Raw genomic sequence first — 21,733 nt, 5'->3', positions numbered from 1 at the left:
GTCCCGCGGGGCCCGCCGAGGCGAGAAGGCGCCTTGCGCAGCCGGGCCCAGCTCCCCGGTCCGCAGTGACCCTGCGGCTGCTTTGGGCAGCGGTACGAACTGCTGCACCGGTCGCAGTTCACATCTTCCCGTGCCTTTGGGAGGGTTTTTAAACTGTATGAAACCCCGACCGACAGCACACAGCGGCGGGGGTTGTCTTCTGAGGTGTCAGAAACACCCGTTCCCGTAGCGGGACCGGGTGCTGGAAGCTGCCACCCGGAGTGTGGTCAGTGTGGAGGGGCTCAGGCCAGGCCCACGGGCCTGCTGCCTGGGGAGGGAGCTGTAAGCAGGAGTTCTGCACCAGCGTCGTGCCCTCGTAGGCTAACCCCTCTGTCTTTTGTGGCAGCTCTTCTGCTCGTCTGACAGCACTTCTGTGTCATTTTAAATGTGTCATCACTCTCAATTGAAACCAAACCAAAACCAAAAGCATGCGATCTGCAGAGAGCTCAGAACAGGATTTCATGGTGAATAACATCAGCAAATGAGCCTTTTAAAATGTTAGAAACACTAAGAAAATACATATGACATCCTGGTCTGTGCACTTTACTCCTGAAAACTTAAATGATCAATCATGCATGTTCTTTTTTTGGTCTTTTTGTGTTTTGTTTTTTTTCTTTAACCTTAGTCTCCAAGCTGACTTCTCTTGGTCAGCTGGAAATGACCTGGAGAAGCGGAGTTCACTTCCATCCACTTCTTGTGAGAGTCCTGCACAAATCTAGACTAAGGTACTACGGGAAACCAGAGAAAAAAATGGATATGCCTTACCAGGTAAAGAGGGATAAATACATAGGTTAACACTCGAACAAATAGCTGTAGGGTATTTGGAAACCATTATTATATAGTAAGCATATAAAGTTAAGATTTATGTTGTAGCTATTTTATATTAAAAATGCTCCCTTTACAAAAATGCTGAGCCCTTTAGAGTAGGAAATGGTGAATTTAGTGATTGGATGTACAAACTTTGGTGGATGTGTTTCAGTTACTATAGTTCAGTTGAGTTTTTTGTGAAGAAAAAAATATTTAGAATTTTTAGTATCTTAACAGCCTAAATGTTTCTGGTCTCTATGCTTCAGAAACTTCAGTTTGTCTTGTCAAAAAAAAAAAAAAAAACCCACAAATTTTAATAATTTGTATCCCCTAATTCTCTCACCTGGTAAATTCCAAGTAGATTGTTTTACTGTAAAATTCTTAATTATTTTCCTAATATGTATTACATGTGATATTTTTTGTATAGAGTTTGTTGGAAATGGACACAGGAGGTGTGGTGGGTTGGTCCCAGACAGCAACTAAACACTCACCAGCTGGTAGTTTTCTCTTCCCTGCTCCCTCCAGAGGAGTAGGGGAGGGAATTGGAAGAGCAAAAGTGAGGAAAAATCCATGGGTTGAGATAAAGACAGTTTAATAAAGAGAAGGAAAAAGGCAAAGAAGTGATGCAAAGTCAGTTGCTCACCATCTCTCACCAGCAGACCAATGCCCAGCGAGTCTCTGAGCAACAGGTGCTTTGGGAAGAAAGACTAGCAGCCTGTTTTATATCTGAGCACAGAATATAGGTCAGTCCAGGTCAGCTCTCTCAGCTGTGTCCCCTCCCAGCCTCTTGCCCATCCCTAGCTTACTCGCTGGAGTGGCAGAGTGAGAAACAAAGACCTTGACACTGTGCAAGCACTGTTCAGCAGCAGCTAAAACACTGGTGTGTTATCAACGCTGTTTTAGTCACAGATCTAAAACACGGCACTGTGCAGGCTGGTATGGAAAAGATAAACTCCATCCCAGCCAGACCCCGCACAGGAGAGCAACACTTTACAAAGAGCTCCAGTAACTCATGTGAACTCTTCCATGGAGGGGAGAGAGGTATCACATGTCTTACAGAAGGGCTGTGATCTCTTCCAAGCTTCTCTTCCCTTTGCACATGAAGATAAATCTGCGTGTTTTTATTGGAGGTGCTTCTCAGTGGGCAGTCTAGATGATACCCCTAACTTGCGTGGCAGTTCATCAGACACATTTTGTGGTATTAGGTGTAGAATCAATGCCCAGAGCTGATTTAGCTCAAGAAATTAGGAGACAGATTTTTGCATGCTTTTTGCTTTATGCATTCTTCCTTTAGATAGTGTTGTGTCTTGAATTATTGTTACTAGATTAGAACCAATGGGATAACAAAAGATGCAATGATATAATGGTTTACTTTCAAGAGTGCACAGTTCATGACTAATTGGGAATATTAGAATGGACTCTGACTGTTTAAAAACCTTTTTCACTGCTCAGTTATGGATTCAAAGTTTGCCCAGTTTAAAAAAAAAAAATAAATGGGTAGAAATCTTTGTTATGAGGAACACTTCAATTAGAAGATAGTGGTTTGCAATGCAGATTGTTTTCTGCTTTTTTTTTTTGCTTGATAATCAGACTTGTATCATGTTTTGATCAAGAATGTTTAGAAAATGGTCCTGTAACATCTCAACTTCAAAAATAAGTTTTTCCTTCATGAGTATTTTGAAATGTTATTCTAAATACATCATTCTCTCTGATAAAGAAGTGTCATTTCAGTATTGTTTCTTGTGCATGGTATTTTCCCAACCACCTCAAAAAAAACATAGAGTGAAACTGGCATCACCTCTCATTACTGAGCACTGGAAAGATAAAGAGTTTGGTCTGGGCTAGTTGTGGAACAATTATTTTCTGGAAATTGGGGATTTCTTCAACTCTATTATTCAATACAGGTTTTGGAACATACTCTGTATCCATTTGTAATCATCAGATAAATTGTTCATGAATCAAGTAGCTGATGCATTATGCAAAATAAATACATACCATGATGATGATGATAAATAAAAGATGAATGTGTTTTGTCTCTTTTTTTCTGTAGGCTTACTTTGAAGTTGCTGATGGTTCAGGCATGATGTCTATGGTTTTGTGGAATTCATTATGTCCTGAATGGTATAACAGTATGAAGGTTGGCACGGTACTTCTTCTTGAACAGTATGCTATCAAAAGCAGTTACCCATTTAAAACACAGCCAACTCCAGGGGATTCACAGATGAAGAGATTTGCTACAATTGGTTAAGTATTGCAGAAACATATTTTGATTCAGTGAAATACAGCTGTTAAAGGGCATCTCTTCTTAGAAATAAAATAGAAAGTGATCCATTGCTGAGACTAATTGATAAGGTGTATATCCTTAAATATTAGCTTTGAAAGGTGTCTTAGCATCCAAGTTCTTATTGTTCCCTGTTTATATTTGGATCATGTCTACAAAGTTTATTGCCATAATTAGTTGAAAACTTTATTTTAAAAAATAAATGTCTAATCCCTGATTTCAAGTATTGGGGCCATAAAGACAGGCCTCTAGTACTGAATTGTAATCTGATTCTACTTCCTGATTAGTAATACAGATATTTTTTGTGCACTGCTCACACCTTCCAGGTCATTGAAACACATTGTCACCTGATATGACTTTAGATTTTAGGGTATATGGTCAAGGCACAGAGTATCTGCAGAGCTCCAGTGAATAAAAGCTTGCATTGCTGACTGCTGTCTGCGCTGGAACAGTAGCGCCGTGGAAGTGCATATATGGAGAATGTTCCTTGCCTATGGAAAAGTATTTTCTTATTTGCAGTTGTTCAGTGTGACAGATTATTCAAAGGAGCTATGCTACAGAAATAAAAGTGCTGCAATATAACAATAACAGCCTTTTCAAACTGGGTTTGCTCAACTTTTTTTTTTATTTCCTACTTTTGTGAACACGAGTTCTTTCCACTTTTGTACTTAGAACAAAATGACAGCCAACGTTCAGAAAATTCAGATAACTTCCTTGAGACAAGCAAATGTGTATGTTACTGAAGGATGATGTATGTATCACTTGCTAACAATGACAGTTTCCTAATGCACTTGCTACAGTGCACAAAAATAAACAGTGTTTTCACTGCTAGAAGCAGTGTATTCTCTGCCTAATGTATCTTTGCCTTAAAATGAGATCTTAATGTCTGAAATGTTTGTGATGAGTTGGTGGGAGAGAGAAATGTTTAGCCAAGAATGGAAGTTTGTGAGGGAAGCTGATGATGATTACAAGGCAGCCCTGAAAACAATTATAATTGCCACAAAACATTTCTATGGGAAGAGGACAGAATAAAATATGCTGTCTGAGGTGACTTTCTCTATGGGCAAATATAACTTCATTTTAATGGCTTCATTCACATTACACTACTGATTTCTGTGAGTGTTATTAGGGTAGAAATGTTAACTAAGAGATCAAGATGGAAAATTAGGCCAATGGGCTTTATGTGGTAAAAGGTGTGTAATAGAAGAGTTAAAAGTCAGTGTATAGTAAAGTGCCATGGTGTATTTTCAGACCACGAATAAACTGTAGAAATTACTAATCTTCAGTTCATATCAATGTATGTACAGTATCTTCTTTTTGCAGCACAAAGCTCAGAATTTTGTCTTAGTATGAATTTACAAAGCACATAATACCATGAATTCATGGATTTTATGCCCTGTAAGAAGAGAGTCTAAAGATAACAGGCTATCCAGAAAAACTTCTGGAGTAGTTATAAAATCTATTTTTTGCAACTCCAGGTGCATGGTGGTTTTTTTTGTTGAGATGAAGTGAAATTTAATGCCTCACTGATTACTCTGTAATATAAATATCTCTGTGTATGCCAAATATGGGGCAGTATTTCAGGTTTTTTTAAGTATGCACAATGAGTGCTCCAAAAGTTCTTCACCGAGCTAGTTAAAGCAATTACACTGAATTGCTTAAGAAACAATTGCTTTTTAAATCATCTATTTCCAATTTGTAATTCCATCAAATCCCAATTTTCCAGTGTTTCCTTACAACCATTCACCTGTAAATGTAAAATGTATCTGAAGGGTTAATAAAGCCACAAGGGAAGGGGCTTTCTAAATTTAGAGTTCTTGCAAGACCGTATGCTTCTGGCATATTCTAGATCTCTCTGAAGCGAGTTCTCCGTTTGCAGCTGCAGCATTGTATGACATGCTGAGAGGTGCTGTTTCAGGACCTAAAACCTTTGGAGCTTAAATACTTAGTACCAACACCTTGAATTCCACTGCTAGGCAGTGAGTGCATTTCACAGATCACTGAATTTATGTGGTGCTGACGAAAACTGCTGTTTTCAATAGCCTGGACTGACCTTAGCTTCTGAATCATCCCAGGGTACAGTCCTGAGTTGAGTATGTGACCTTCATCTAATCTCAGAATGATGAAACAATTGATAAATAGTTTTGATGCATGGGAAAGTTCTGTTTTCGGGAATTTTCTCTGAGATACTGTCCTAAAACACCACATACAAAACCACAATTGTCCTTCAAATACATTTCTAGAAAGCAGCAGCCAAAAGAAAATTCTAAAGTAGAAGGTCTGATTTCAGGTATAACACCTTCCTAATGATGCACCACTAGGGTGAGGGGCCAGCTGTAATTATATAAATAATTATACACATTATTTGTACCTATTTAATTACTTTTATTATTATTTGAATAATCCCTTACCCAAACCCACCCATTTTGTAGAAACTTCATCAGAATCTGTCTTTTTCATACCAGCAAGATTTGTCCTGTTAATGAGAGCAACAATAGAGTACCACCTTGTGTTTTCTAGATACTGAAGCCATTCCTCCTGTACTTTTTTATCTGGTTGCAGAACTGATCGCTTCCCCCAGTGCTCCACCATGTTTGTTATTCAGCATTTAAACAGTCTGCTTAATAAATTAAATGTTTCAGATGCTATAGAAGAGACATGAGAAGACCTTTAATTTTCCTCCATGCCCATGGGGTATTTCTGTCATATTAATAACTACCTGAACTGGTATCAGACGTGGAAGTTCTCATCTCTAGTTCTGGGTTTTGTTTTACTTCATTATCTGCAAGTTGGTTTTAGATCTTGGTGACATTTGAGAATGAAGCTAGTGTAAAAAGTACTTCGTATCTAATCAGTATTGTAGTATTGGTTGCTGGTTTTTAAAATATCTGACTGGCTCAGACTAACTGGCTCACACAGGGAATTGGAAAGTTTAACATTGCTCAGATTATAAAATTGCATTGTTGAATGCTGTACTTGAATTCCTTACTTTGTTTCGATGAAAACATGAAGTCAGAGGAATTGATTAATAATTTCACAAGCAGTGAGACAAAGTTGGAATACTTCATTTAAGAAACTCTACCCTGGGGTTTTTGTGGCCTTTGAAAAGTTTTTTTTAAATTTATATTCATGCCTTAAATGTTACTGACTTTTTTTTTCTTTGTCAGAAATCAGCCTTAATGTTCGAGACCCTCCTACTAAAATAAATATTATTCCAGAAGAAATGGTAAAGCCAGAGTGGGGATTACCTGAAGTTAAATATCGGTTTATCACAAGGTAAAATAGAATTTTGTTGGTTGTCAAACTAGAACTTAAATTTTGCTGCATTCCACTGAATGTTAATCGGAAATGTTTTTTGAAAAGTTTCTGAGAAAACTTTATGTTTCGTTATTAACAAATACCCACTTTTTTTTTCTGTTTTGGTTTTAGGTCAGAACTGGATGACTTGCCAAACAATCATTCCTGTGATGTTATTGGTCTTGTGACATTTGTAGGAAGGGCTGAACGAGCAAGAAAGAGAGGTTTTTCTATAAATACGACTTTCAGAATTTATCAAACAATTTTAAACTTTCTGAATAAATGCTTACATGTTTTTCTTCATATTTGTTTATATAGAACAGGGTGAAGACTTCTGGCTCTATCGTTGGGCACATGCCATTGATGGGACCTCAGACCAACCATTCATACTGGAATTATTTGCAACTTCCCAGCCAGATGTGTTTGAACACATTCACCCAAGTATTCATCTCTCTCTAATACTTAACTAATCGTTATTTATAGTGTTTTTGTTGCAGGTTGCTAATTTCAAATTCTGAGTATAATTGCCACTGAATAAAAAATTGCCATGGTTTATCTCTTCAAAAAGAAAATAGCTGATCAGAAATTAAAATTAAAAAAAAAAAAAAGTATTTGAAACCCTTATCATGTTGCAATCTGCCAGTTGCCAGTTAGTCTAAACAAATAGATGAGCAGCTGGGCCTGGGGCTCATCTGATCTTGTTAATTTCAACCAGAAACTTAAGTGAAGATCCTGAGGCAACATCTCTTGCATCAGAGGCAAATAAAGAAGGTAGCTGGTCAGATATGTTACTCCTTTTGTCCTGTAAACAAGTATTTTTTTAATAAACATGAATAATTTAAGAGGATTGGAGGAAGGGAGAGGTGAAAGTGGAAAAGCTTCATTTGTTTGAATAAACATCTTTTATCCAAACAGCAGTCATCACCTAGCTGTGTTAGAGCTAAGAATGGTAAATTTCAAACTGGAGAATCTTTAATTAAGGATTTTAAAAGAGGTTTAAATATTTCTTCTTGCCTTCTTTCTCTTCTCTCATCTTTCCATTAACACTGGTTGGTGGCACATGCGTTTTTTATATCATATGATGCAGGACCAACTGCCCAACCCACTTAAGGTTATGGCTGCATTCATCTTGAGTGTTCTGGGGAAATGTCAGAGAATGACATTTCAGTGTTTAACTGAGATATTAACAAAAGAGTGAGTTTGTACTCTATTTAGAAGTTTTGCAGTGGCATGTCAAGATTTCTTGTGCTTTCCCTGATTTTATGCTTTTTATCCTTAAGAAACACAGCCAGCTAATATCTGTATTTTTACTGTGTGTTTCATTGGTATCCTACCTGATAAAGTAGCTCATGTTTTAGTCCTAATATGTATGCTGAAAATTCCTTGCACAGTTATTAAATTGAAAATTTAATTACATCTCCATATTGTAATTTATAACAGAGGCTCAATCCATGCTGAAGCATTTATAGGGTTAAGAACTAAAATGCCATTTAGACCACTTAATAAAATTAATCCACTGTGTGTCAGTCTTGACATTCTAAATTCAATGCAATATCAGGAAAAAAAATGAAGGGTTGTTTTTTTTTCCTGCAGTGACGTATTTGGTGTGTACACAGATGAGAGTGGTACGGGACCTCACTGAGAATCCTTCCAGCACAATTTACCTTACGACTTCAAATGAAAGTCAGATATTCATTACAGGTAACTTAACCTAGTTTTAATTTTATGTAATTTTCATCTTATTTCTTTGCAAAGGGCATTTTCATTTTATAACAAAATAATCAGTGCATAGTATTAATTTCCCTGTCAGAAATGACTTTGAGTTAATAATGAAATACCATTGCAAAAAGGAAAAGGCAAATTACATTCTCGTGAGGCCTTAGTGAGCGTATCTTATGAAAAGGACATGAGTATTACTAGGTTAACTCATGTGTTTACTGATTTTTTCAAACTGTTTTAATCCTTTGATATTATATTACCACTTCCTTAAAAACATTTAAAAAATCACTTGCAGCTTTTCTGGCTTACAGATTTCCTTATTAAAAAAAAAAAAGGGTATAGTTGTCCTAAATTTATCTTAGCTAATCATTTTCACTACATATTTGGAGAGCTATTGTGTTTCATTTTTCCCAATGTGCAGGGTCTTATGCAGACCACATGGTCTGGGAAGGGATGTGGTGCTGGGCTTCTTCTTGATAGTCTTATTTGAATACTCCCGTCTGCAGTGCCAATACTCTCTGCAGTCCTGTGAGACTGTACACTAGGTACCACCAGTGAGCACCTCACAGGCAGAACCAGGCACAGCTGTTTGTAGTATATTTGTTCTTCAGTCAGGAGGCAGATTATAGCAGTGATACAGGCAAGTGATATACTGGCCTAAATGCAAGGGAGTATAAGATGCAGTAGGTGTATCTTTCCTCTGTTTATCCATCTCATTTCTTCAGTCTTCCTAACATATCAGTTGCCCAGTCTGAATCTTTCCACTGACCAATAGGAATAGAGAAAAATATGTGCTAAAAAGGTACCTGAACACAGTCAGTTCTGTACACATGTTCTTTCCTGACAAGCTGGGTAGGGTGTTTTGTGCTTAACTGGACTAGCAAAGCAAGCTAGTCTTTTTGTTAATAGGTTTCTAATTATTTAATTTACTCCTAATTAAGGATTTAAGAGGTATATTTGCTTTCCTTCAGTATATTTTGTGCTTAATTTTCTGATTAAATACTTAAGCTTTCTCCCACCCTAGCTTCAATTCATTTTATGTCTGCTTTGGTCCTACATGAGAACTAGAGCTGGTGATTGCAAACCATTGGAGAAGATCTATTTTAGCTCACAGGGTAGATGTAGACCTGGTCAGATTACAATATATTTGATAAAACTGGTATTTAGTCCATATTTTGGTTTTAAACTAGCCAGCAGTGAATACATATCTTGTCAGTTACCTGTCAGTAACAATCTCTGCTGAACCTTATGAAGATTATTTATCTGCTCTTTTCCTGCTAATAGAACAATTTCTGATCATTTTTTGTTTTGTATGCTTTTGTGAGAAAGTATTCTCGTACCATTTTTGCTAGTTGTTTTATTTCTTTCTATTACTTAGTATTTATCTAACTTCCAGCGTCAAATGCAAGTGTTAGTCAAGGAATTAAAGGTACTCATTTCATAAAACACTGTTGACCAGTGGAAAGATGTCTTTTATATTCTCTAGTCCAGTTTTTCTTAATTAGTCTTTTCTGCATAGTTTTCAGGATAGTTTCAAGATGAGAACAGATGACAGTACCCTGCTTTGGTTTTGATACCTGATTATTTTTCTTTTAAAAGGGTGGCACAAGGGCCAGCCATACACCAAGGATACCAAAGTGAAAAACTTCATTCAGTGGACTAAAACACAAAGTGAAGCTGATCAAATGAAGAAAACTGTCATTGGTGGCTATTATCCCTTCCCACGACCTCCAAATAACTTCTTGAAATATTGTAAAAACAATAAAGGTATCATACCATGAAGTATCTTTAAGATTTGTAGCCTTTGTCAGTTCAGTCTTACTCCAAGCATTTAAAGCATCAGTTAAAAAGCAACACAGTTACTATTAGTGTTTACACATATTTGCAATGTCATTTAAGAAAAACTCCCTTTCATGACAAGATGTATCATAGGCTAAATCCTGATCTTACAACTGTAGCAGCTTACATGAGCTACAGATCTGCCCAGAAGTTTTACTCCTAATATTCTGCTAAATCAGAATTAAAGACAGTTATACAGAAGAATACAGTGAACTAGAAATTTCACCTGAAACAGAAATCCTGATATCTGATAATGCATACTAAAAGATGCTTGTGTGCTAAAAGGGTTTATTGCTTAAATTTTTTCCATGTGATGTGAAAAACAAAAAGGTTTAAATATAATTTTAAATAAATTTAATATTTAGTAGCAAATTATCTTTACTTTTGAGTCCTGCTTTCCAACATTTTGATATTGTATTTCTTTAAAACTTGTTTATGTAAATTTCTTTTTTGCAGTTGAATCCATTTTGAAAGCCATAGGTGAAACGGGGAAAGAGATTGAAGACTTGCACTACAGAGAACACAAGCGCATTGCTGTTCAGGGGATAATTAGTGCCATAAGATACATCAGCTGTAGCAATGCAGCTGCAGAAGCCTCAGGAGCGGAACTTGTTCAGGTACAGTGTCTGAGAATTAGTGCTATAGCACTTAAGCAACTAGGATCATAATTAGAATGGAGAATTTTGCATTTGAGTTCAGAACCTCATTACATTGTCTCTTGATTAACTTCATTTGCTATTTTGAGAGCAAAATTTTTGAAAGTCATAATTGAGAACTTTTTAAAAAGCAATGATTTCAGTGCTTTTCTGAAAGTGCTATGGCACTCCTCTAACTGTTTAGAAGTTACTAGATGACTGGATAACCTAATGTAAATTAGAATGTGGGAGAGGCAACTACTGAACATGCTCACTGTCACTTTCTAGACAGAATTTATCTTATTAATGTGACTAGAAGATAATTTCTGTTAGATATAACATGACTTTCAGAAGGTAAATTATTCTGCCCTTTAAAAGTTACTTTAAAACTTTTAGGTTTTTGAGGTGAAAGCAGTAGCTTTGAAACTCTTAATCAATTAACTGTTGTTGCAGAAAGATACTTCTCAGTCTCTTGAAAGTTCTGCTATGTCCGAAGAAGACTGTGTTCACAAGGGAAAAACCACCAACCTTCAAAATAAAGAAGTTAAGTCTTTTCTGGGGCCACGTTGCACTCCTGGGGAACATCATCAGCACCAAGCTCAACTGTCAAAAAAGAGTTCAGTCAAGAGAAAGATACCACGCAGATTAAATGCAGATGCAGAACAGTAAGCTCTCTTCATAAATATGTGGTTGATCTTCTAAAAAGTGTTCACGGAAATTAGTTCAGAATCCAGGCCATAGAAAATATATAAAAAAGCTTTAAAAGCATATATAATTTAATCTTTAAAAGGTCTTTTCCTAGCGACAGGTGATGACAATTATACTGTTCAGGCTAATGAAGGATTGATTAAAGCAGGTGTCTGGGTTGCAGTGCCCTCTTCTGATTAGTAGTTTTGCTTCTTTGTTGTTAATCTCATAGATTTGAAATAGAAGTAGTTAATACTTGAACCATATATAGTTTAGTGACATAGCGATGGAACAAGAAACAGTTACAGTGGTGTGAGGAAATAAGATTTCTTCACTGAAAATGCAGACTCTGGATCTGCTGTACCTGTTCCTTAATTTCAAACATACCTTATTTTTTTCTTTCTGGTTAATGGAATGTACTGCGTGTAGCTGTAACTTATTGTCAGAAAGGCAAGTAGATGGTGGTCATGGGCTCACCTAAAGGCTCAAAATAACTTGTAGTAGTATGGCTCTGCTTGTGATGGGATTTCATGAAATTTTATTGCATTTAGTCAGACATAGACAAAGGATATCAGTTTTATATAAGGAAATGGAATAAGAGAAAATAATTTGTCTGATACAACCGTATTAGATTGATAAGTAAAATATCTGCTTGTATAAGATTGCCCTTTGTTGCAAAGTTTGTGCAAAATCATAGAATCATAGAATGGTTTGGATTGGAAGGGACCTCAAAGATCATCTAGTTCCAATCCCCCCGCCTTCAGCAGGGACACCCTCCACTAGATCAGGTTGCTCAAAGCCTCATCCAGCCTGGTCTTAAACACTTCCAGGGAGGGGGCATTCAAATCTCAGGTACCCATACTTAGTATTAAAAGCCTGGTGTATACATTGACAGATTTAATGTTGAAAAAATCTAGCCAGTCACATCATTTTTTTTTTTTGTAGTGGATTTCTCATGCAGTAAAGGGTATAGTTTTCTTCTCATCTTTTCACATCCAGAAGTCATAATGTGGGAAGAGGGTGGGTATTCCGAACATTTTGAGGGAAAATGAGATTAAATATAATCAGGATTGAATGAAAATTTAAGACTAAGAAAACCCTGATGAATAGAAGTTCTGTCTTGGCAGTGTTACAGCAAACTTGTTAGTGGATTTCAGTTCCGTAAGGAAAATTCCAACATTTGAGTGTTTTAGGTTAATTTTACCTGAAAGAAAAACTTGTATGTCCTTCACTTTGTGTATTTCCATTTAACTAAATACTCTAAAATAATGGTGAATTTCCTGCTTTAAGGGGAAGTGCATCTGTCATTCCTGTATCATCTTACCCCTATTTCACACGGTCTGCAAGAAGAAAATTTGGGTAAGTCTTGTGAAGTTAATTATGTTAAATAATTGCAGTGATGAAACAGTGTTATTTGAAATGAAACTTCTGCGGGTCAGGAACCTGTATGGAAGTGAAATGAAAGAACAGGTCACAGTAGAATTTCGTATTTTCTGTTCACTTCCTCTGCACTGATTCTGGTTCAAATGTATTGGATTATTTTATTCTGAAACATAATTTTGAGTGCATTATTAAACATATTCTTATATTGCTACTAGTGCTACTTAGGGACGATATAGTAACAGGGTCTCTCATGATAAGCAGAGTAATCTGTAGTCTTTGTTTCAGAGAGATTACAGTCTAAGTAGGAAAGTCAAAGGTAGAAGGGAGGGATGCTTAATTAGCAAGCAGAGTGAACCATTTAATAGCATTAATGGATTTGCTAGTGGTGATTGAGCTGTACATCATCCTTGATGCTACAGAGGTGTAAGTACAGTTGTCCCTGAAAGCCACTTGGCTCTCTCAACACTCAGTCTTTATTGAACTTGGTTTGGATCCAGACAAGGATTTTTTTTTTTTCTTTTTCAAATCCAGGTAAGAATTTCAATACAGAGTCCTGACAAGTCTGGAACCTAATGAAATAACTACAAATGGGAAATTATTAAGAAAACTGAATGAGTGTTATTATTTGCTAGTCTGAGCTAAGAAGCTACTTTCCTTAGTGCATTTTGTTTAAAGGACATAAATTCTTGTCATTTGTTCCAAATACAGCTCGAGTAACTTGAATGTTCGAACTCTTTGGTGTTAGTAACTTCAGATGTTTGGGTTTTTTGTCAACGTCGATTTGAGCTTGTCTCATGAGTACGTATACCCTAGCTTTTTCTGTGGGATACACGAGGCTTTTTAAGCCCATATGTCTGTTGTTTCCTCTGGTCCTTTTGGTAGATACTGCATTTTCTAGGAGAAATGGTCACCTGGCTCTGCAGCCCATTAATTGAAAGTGTTGACACCTGCCTTTAAGGTCACATCTCTGCAGGTGGTGCAAGAACTTGTGGCACAAATACATAGGAAAATCAGGATGGTTTTTGAAATGTGAGGAATCCTGTTTTCTCTCACTTATTGAGAAATGCTCCATTTTTTCTTGGGGGTGGAGGGTGGGAAGAGTGTTTTCTCCCCATTTCTTAAAAGTGAAGCAAAAAGTTAAGGCATGTTTACTTTGTTCTCTGCTTTTCTCAATCTCCTACTCTCCTCGCTACCTGTGTGTCCACTCTATGCCATTAGTTCTAGAACCCCAACTAAAGGAGGAGAAAGTCTGTGTTGGATTATGGAAAGCTGTTTCACTCTATATAATTAAAAGGTAACTTGTGTATTTCTGTAATTAACTATGAAGTTGTGCTGAATTCTCCAAATTGCGGAAGAAAAATAGAAAGTTAGCCTGACATACTTTAAAATTGCATTGTTTTCTGTTCTGTTGCTTAAAAGTAGCAGAATGTCAGCTCTCACTTAAATATTTTAATGTGTTGATGAAATAACAACAGTAGAGAAATATTTTGAAATACCTATTCTAGCTTGGATTATTTTGCATCAAGTATTTTATGCAGTTTTTCAGTTTATGATTTTTTTTGTTTTTAAACAGTAAGGGCTTATTTTAAGGCTCTTTATTGACAGCCTCAGTTCCTACATTTCTGAGGTAACTTATTTATCTGATAATTAAGGGTTTCAGAAAGGACAAGGTAAGAAGAAACTGGTTAATATTGTTATTGATATTTATGTCTTTGCTAGTAGAGACATTCCACTTTATAAATATACTTTTAAGCATTTGATACACCCCAAAGTAGTTTAATTGATAGTCAGTTGTGAATGGGGGAAGATCAGGAATTTCAGAAAGGCTTATTTTTATGTGGAAGCGAAAAAAAAACCCACAGTATTTTTCTTAGCATTTTAATCTTTGTAAGTTTAGCACTGCAATTACCATGGATTTGATGGCACGCTACATGCTCTCTCTCTGCACTGCTTGAAATTAACTTGTTCGTATGTTTCTGTCCTTGCAGTTTCACTTCTAAATGTTTACGTAACTTGGACCCTTTCCTCCTTTTTCCCTCCCCTCTGATGAGAGTTAAGGGATGGGGATTCTGTAATACGGAGAAATTCAGCTTGAGGTTTGCATGACTGAAAGTTTCCCAGAATTTGACGTTTCCTTCAGGCCCCTTTTTCATAGAAATCAGAATTTTTCAGGGAGAAATTGGCAACAATGAATTTGTGTAGACTTGCCAAATTATTGTAGGCAGCTCTGTTTGGTTTCTCTGGTGCTTCCTATGGTAGATACGTATAGCTTAATGGTGTCATGACAATTTAGTTGATTTCAAACCAGTCTATAAAATAAGGCTTTTACCAGTTTTATCAGTGAGTGGGGTGTTTTGTTGTTCTGAGGCACTTTAACCCCTTGCATCATTTGGGCATAGCTACAAGTTGTAACTATTTTCTTTCTTAATTATTTTTTAGGCCAAGTGCTTAGGAAATAGGTGTGAAGCACAAGACGTGCTTATTTTCCCCGTGTTTTATAAAAGTATTCATCTGCCATCTATTTTGATTAATGTTATTTTTGCTGACAATACTTTAAAGTAAAATGACTGAAAAGGTGAATACCAGTGCATCTGGAAATACTGAATAAAGGCTTTTTTGCAAGTGGGCATCTGTGATTCTGTGATTCTGCAGAATGCAGGCTGGGAATAGCAAATTTGGCATGGCACAAGCTCTCATAAAGCTGGCATGGGCAAAATAGGAATGTGGGTGTTGTGATGTACAACAGCCACAACACATTGCAGTAAATGGAAGGATTTGGGTTCTATCCAGTGGCTTACAGACTTACTGGCTGGCAAAGCAGCATATAAACTGTGTGTATGTATAAACAAGCAGGTTTCCCTTACAAATCTAACACAAGTTGGGCTGTACACACATCCAGTTTTTTTTCGTGTAGGAAACAGGTCAGGCAGGTGGGAGAAATCATCCCAGCTACCGATCTGTGAAAGAAGTGGGGAAAAATTGTGACAAGTTATTTTCATATTTTTCAGAGGCTCTACTAGCTCTAAGTCAGAGCCTGTTCAGCTCCAAAACTAGACAATTTTAAAAGAAATTACATAATACTGACTTGTCAGCGTGTGATTTGGTTTAATCCTCTGCTTTAATGAAGAGGGAAGTTGGCATGTGTCTAACTTGACACGTTGATTTCTGAGCAAGCTTTTCCTAACATTGTGCTAGATCTTCATGTCTCTTGTTGAGAAGTCTGAGTCTTCATTTTGTGGGCATTCATTTTTAATTAGACTGCTTTTGTTAATACTTTTGAAAATGTCTTCTAATGGTGTGAAAATGCGTTAATATAGCTGGGACGTAAATGTTAATTTAATTTTATGTATACACAGTAATTACTTTCCATGATGGTTCTTGTAAAGGCAATTAATGCTTCATAAGATACTATTTTCATGGAAACATGCTTTTATCTAGAAATAATACCATAGGAAGCACAATGTAATTACTGAAAGAGACAAACTTTTGTGCTTCTTCTCATGAGAAAGACATAAAAATACCAGTGCACAAACTTAGATCTGACATCTTGCAAGAATCTTTCAGAGGTTGCCTCGGACCTCAAAATTTGAAAAATACTTTGGAGAAATACAAAATCACATAGAAACAAATACAAATTTTCATTTGCCAGCATTTTCAACACAACTCTGCTCAGAAGCTTGGGTTGATGGTGGGAAGTAAGTAGAGTCATGCTGTTTTTAAGTTCTCTGTGTGGCAGCTTTTTTTTTGTTTACAAAATTAGGTGGCTGAAAGCTCAGTTGCATAGTTTGTGCTGCTTAAGTGAGGATTCTTTTTGCCTAAAGTTGGAGATTACAAGGTCACTCCAGTACTTAGCCCACACCATGTTGATAGTGCATTTCATAAAATGTACTTTCATACTTAAAAAACACAATGTGTTTCCTTTTTTCACTATATTTTAGGTATTTTCCATTTGTTATGAAAAATTGGCATTAAATTTTTAAGATATATCCTAGTATGAAATGGGAAAAAATGGAAAAAAACCCTGTAAATCCCTATGACTGAAATACCGGATGTCCTGCTAAATGGCATGTTCATCTTTGATTCCTTTTTCCCTGCCTGTATATTGTCCCTGTGTATTTGCAGTTATAATATTTTATTAGTAACTACTTTGGTAGACTGGAATTTTAATGGTACCTTAGCAAAGTCTTGCCGATGTCTCAGTTGTTTGTGATGACAGGTAAACAAGATAGTCTTTTAATATCCTAGGTAGTTCATTAGATATTGTTAGAGAATAGTTGCTTACCATTAATTCAAAGTTTCATGGTTAAAAATGAAAATATAACAAAAATCTAGTTTGCTTGATTAGCTGGTTGTTTCAACAGGGTGGTATGTCCAAAGGAAAATATATATTTGGAATTTCTCTGTCATTTTGGATTCTGGAGTGATGATGTGACTCCATTTGTGCTTTGATTTTGACTGCTGGAGGGTGCTGATATGAAAGTGCAGCAGCATGCTGTGCATCCATTTTTTATAATTAAGTCATAAACTTGTTGGCCATCAGTGAAGTTCAGCTTTTAGTGTCACACGTGCTATTTCCAGTGAGTGCCCAGTAGAGGGCAACAAACACTGGGTTTTGAGTGTAAAATACTTTTCTAAAGCAAAGAAATACTGTCCTAAGCTCTTCAAAACTGATTTACTGAGCATAGTAGGTCTCACTATGTCAAGCTGTCGTATTGCAAGTCTCATACTATGAAACCAGTACTAGTGCTCACTGATTCAAGCTTGTGTCATTTATCACTAGAAATCTGTCAGTGTTTGATCTTCTGCTGCATAGTGTTTAAGGTTAAGTAGCTTTTAAATATATATATATATATATATATATATATACACTACAACTTTCTTTTTATAGCTTGAATGAATTTCAACATGAAGATTTTGTGCAAGATAAAAATGATCAGGCTGTATCGGACAGTTTACAATGCTGCACAGGTACGTTGCAAATACTTGTTTACTTTAACCTTAGGAGGTTTAAGCCTACTTCTTTTCTTCAGGTCCAAAACAGGCAACAAAGGTATCCTTATAACCCTTGTTTGTCAAGACAGCTCTTCTGTACACCTGGCTGCACCAGCCACTAGGGAGCCACTGCAGCAACATAACATAAGACCTCACATTTTCTGTTGGCAGTTTTGTTGCTGTAGTGATCTGCATGTGATAAAATTGTCCCTCTCTGGGAAGGCAGCCCCAAAACTTTATGAGTATGTAATTAGAAAGACAAATACAAGATGTGGGAGGAAACAGATGAAACATATAAGCCAGTAACAAAAATGATGTTTGGTTTAGGATATTTTTCTAAGTTAGTATTATTATATTTTTCTTTCTTAATCAGCAATTGAAAAACAAGCTCATGTTCCATGCAGTTACTTTCTTGATAATATTTTTGGATGAAGGAAGAAGTCTAATTTGTCAGTTGTCATCATGTGCAGCTTGGTCTGTTTTTTATTTCATGCAAATATTTTGACATGTTTTCCCCTTTCAAAGCTAACTGAATGTACTCTGAGTTTTAAATGTTCACCATAGCCATTTTTATATTTTTGATTGGTTTAAAGAAGACAGTAGTCTTTGCTGCCAGGAGGCTCTCTGTACTAGAGGAGTTCAAACATTTGCTTCATTTTTCTTCTTAACTGTGGTCAGATTGTTAAAGATTTCAGCATCTTACTGTTTAATCCGTAGTGGCTGTTTCTACTCTGCTGTCCTAATTACACATCTGTTTATGCTCAGTTAATAACGAGTGTACAAGTAGGACACACAAATTACAACACCATTGAGGGAGAAAAGTAAAGTCGTGATTGAAGTTTTAGAAAGAGAAAGGGGTTTTTTTTAATCCCACTACTAATATTCTGAAGGTTTTTTGTATGCCATTTGCCTCCTGTGTAATATTAAGTCTTCATGCTTGTAGAGAACACTGTAATTCTCCAAGTATAATGGTGCGAAACAATGTTTGTGATATAATTCTATGAGAGTATAAGCAACTGAATATTTTCTGTGTTTATAATAGACCGAGAAGGAATGAGTGATCCACCTGAAACTGAAGAGACTGCAAGAACTTGTGATTCATGGCAGAGTGACCTGTGGGCACAAGTGAAAGACAAGTTAATGAAATATTTACATCACAGCACAATTTTCCCAGAAAGCATCCCACGTAAATTTGATTATGTGCACAAAGACTTACTCATGCAACAGTACAACCTTCATGCAGCAGTGCACCAGCCAAAAGAAACCAGAACAGATAAAAATATCAATGAGTTTAAAAGTGCTACTGGCCTTGGGTATTATGAAGTGACAGTTCTGGGTAAGTATTTGGTAGCTCGGCTTCTAAAAAAGGTTAGGCAAGAGCAATATAAGATCTTAGCTCTTTGTTGCCTTAGCTTGAGAATGACTTGAAGGTTCATCAGAAACTGAATGGATTTCTCTAAATTAATCAGTTGATTCTGAATGTTTCTTGAAGTTTAAAAAAATTATTCACAGTTTAGATTTTTGTGAGTGTCATGATTTAGGGTAATTTTTTTACCAGAAAGCTGTAATTCTTATTAAAAATACCTTTAAATTAAATGTCTGGATATCTTGTTCCTACTGTCACTTTTCATATAATTGCAATTTTGTGTATAGGTTTATGTGTATCATTTGAAGAATGTGTGTAGTCCTTAAGCTATTGATTATTACGATTAGAGGTAGGTACTGTTCACTAGTTTAACCAGTCTGACATAATCAGATAAATTACTCAATTGCACTTGATTGTCAGCTGACTTTCCTGCTGGAGAGTTATTAATCAGAAACAAGTTAGTGTTGTTAAAGGAAAAAGGACAACTCAAAATGCTTTTTTGAGCTTTATTCTTATTGAGTTGCTTTTTGAGTTCTGTTGCTCCTAAAGCACTTTTCTTCCGTGCTAGAAAATAAGGGCTGTATTTTAGCCATACTCAACTGCTCTCTGCTGCTTCTGGTTAGCACAAAATGTCAATTGATTGGTCTTTATTTGTTAAAATATAAATAATTGGGTTCATGTGTAGCTGTTTGTTAGTATTACTGTAGGATATTAATCTGTTTGATTTTGTTTTCTCATTAAAAGGAAAATGAAATTGTCTAGTTTAACGGTGCCTATGTTAAGTTCCCATATTTAGTTTCCATTATTTGCTAAGAGGGATTTGCAGAGGTGGTGTTTGGATATTTACAGTCATTAGAATCCTGGGACTTACAACAAATATTCAAGACAAGTAGCACAAGTGCTGCACTGCATGCTGCATAGATACACTGGTTGTAAAATGAGTTTCTCTGCTCTTGTAGCAGCCATAAAAAGGAGTGTGAAATGGCTTCCAGTGTTGGTCTAATATTTTCTGAGCTCACAGCATTGTTAGGCTTAAAGCATGATACGTTGTACCATCGTATCAGTTTGAATGTGCTTATGTACAAATATATATACTGAAATGTATTTTTAGGTGTAAGTTATTAATTAATGGATACAGAACAAGTAAGTAAATATCAGTATTCAGCCTGCAATAGTTTGGTTTTTAAACAGAAAGGAGAAATGGCACATGTAGTTGCTAATGGGCTGAAGATTAAGTTTTCTGCTAACTTAAATATTATTTTTCAACAGGTATAAACCACGATGTAGCAATAGATGTTGCATTTCTTCCACTGTGTTGTCCTGAAGATCCCCGCTTATTTCAACTAGAAGATATTCAAAATGACACGTTATTGTCTTGTATGAGTTGCATCTCTGCATGTCAGCAGAAGGCCACTAGCAATGAAAGGCTTCATGACATGTTTCCACTTTCAAGTGAGACTGGCTTTCACTGCTGTTACTCATTTATCGTTTCTTGTTTTACCTTCCAATGCAAGAGTTAATCCTCTATAGAAATCTGTTATAAGTCAGACTTTGTTCACATCTTCAGTGAAAGATACATGAATTCTATGTGACTGTGTTTGGTAAATCGAAGTAATACTGAACTTTGAAGACAGTTTTTACTGGAGCTGTTCTCATACTCCAAATGGATATTTTAATATCCAAACCACAAACTCCTAAGTGACCTAGATAGTATTTGCAGTTGTTTGTTGATGCAAAAGTGTGCTGACATAGAAGTCAGTATGTGTGGCTAAGCATGTGAATATTTGGCTTGATCTCCTTTGAAATAGAGTGGAACAAGTGTCAATTAGTCAATCCATTTCACTGATGACACTTTCAACAGCTGCTTTAATGCAACCTACAGAGCCTATAAATTGAAGTATTTGCCTGCTATTGAATTATTTTCCTTCAGATCAATGCTTTACTAGCACCTCACAAGTAGGATGGTGAACGCTATTAATGTGTATCATACTGCCAAGTGCTGTATAAGCATTGTGTTTTCCTGCATGTTTATGCAGACAGACCTGATTTTATTTAAATACATCTTTACTTTTCTTTGAATAATACTATGAGATCTGAGATTTAAGTAATGCCTAGTTCAGCTTTTCCATATCTAAGTTCTGATGTCATTTCTAGTGATTCAATTTACTAATAAAATTCTACCAAAAAAAAATAATCCCAATAAGCCAGCATTTAGTAGAGTGAGGGTTTTTCATTGAAAGAAGGTTGAACATATGCACATTACTGCATGGAAACCAATGTCAATTCAGTATATTTTCTTACTGTATGTATATTAAAACACTTTTTCTTAACTTCTAGATGAAATTGTAAAAGCAGCGATGGATCTAGATGGCAAACATGTTGTCTGCATCTTGGACATCTGTCACTTGGGTGATGATAAAGTGGAAGTCTTTCTAAGCAAAATCTACAAGACAGTGGAACCTGGTGTGCTGGATCCAGTGTAATTTAATAACTTATTTTTCAAATTTCTATTCTTTGAAAGGAGGGAAATAAAATTGCTGTAACTTTGAATACCCCCTCTACACATTGCACTTTTCTAGAACTAGCAGACACAAACATAAAATTATGATTCTTAGAGCAATTGCAACGGTCATCCATGTAACTGAGAAGGACGATTACTGCCTTTATTTTTTGGCAGTCTTGAAACAG

At 36.1% G+C, this 21,733-nt stretch overlaps 1 protein-coding gene across 1 annotated transcript; it reads left to right on the top strand.

Moving 5' to 3' along the window:
• Positions 1-664: 664 nt before the first annotated feature.
• Positions 665-21,528, top strand: RADX (RPA1 related single stranded DNA binding protein, X-linked; the record flags this gene model as incomplete). The annotated part of the gene is made up of 14 exons (XM_029084999.1): positions 665-807; positions 2,897-3,089; positions 6,295-6,403; positions 6,557-6,648; positions 6,743-6,865; positions 8,018-8,125; positions 9,743-9,910; positions 10,439-10,599; positions 11,071-11,282; positions 12,595-12,663; positions 17,576-17,655; positions 18,722-19,015; positions 20,315-20,497; positions 21,383-21,528. Coding segments are annotated over 14 exons (2,081 nt in total), but the record flags the coding sequence as incomplete, so codon positions are not given.
• Positions 21,529-21,733: the final 205 nt, after the last annotated feature.

The sequence above is a fragment of the Antrostomus carolinensis genome, unplaced genomic scaffold (assembly GCF_000700745.2).
Source record: "Antrostomus carolinensis isolate BGI_N321 unplaced genomic scaffold, ASM70074v2 scaffold5550, whole genome shotgun sequence".
NCBI classification, from domain to species: domain Eukaryota; kingdom Metazoa; phylum Chordata; class Aves; order Caprimulgiformes; family Caprimulgidae; genus Antrostomus; species Antrostomus carolinensis.
This window is presented reverse-complemented; position numbering and strand designations above follow the sequence as displayed.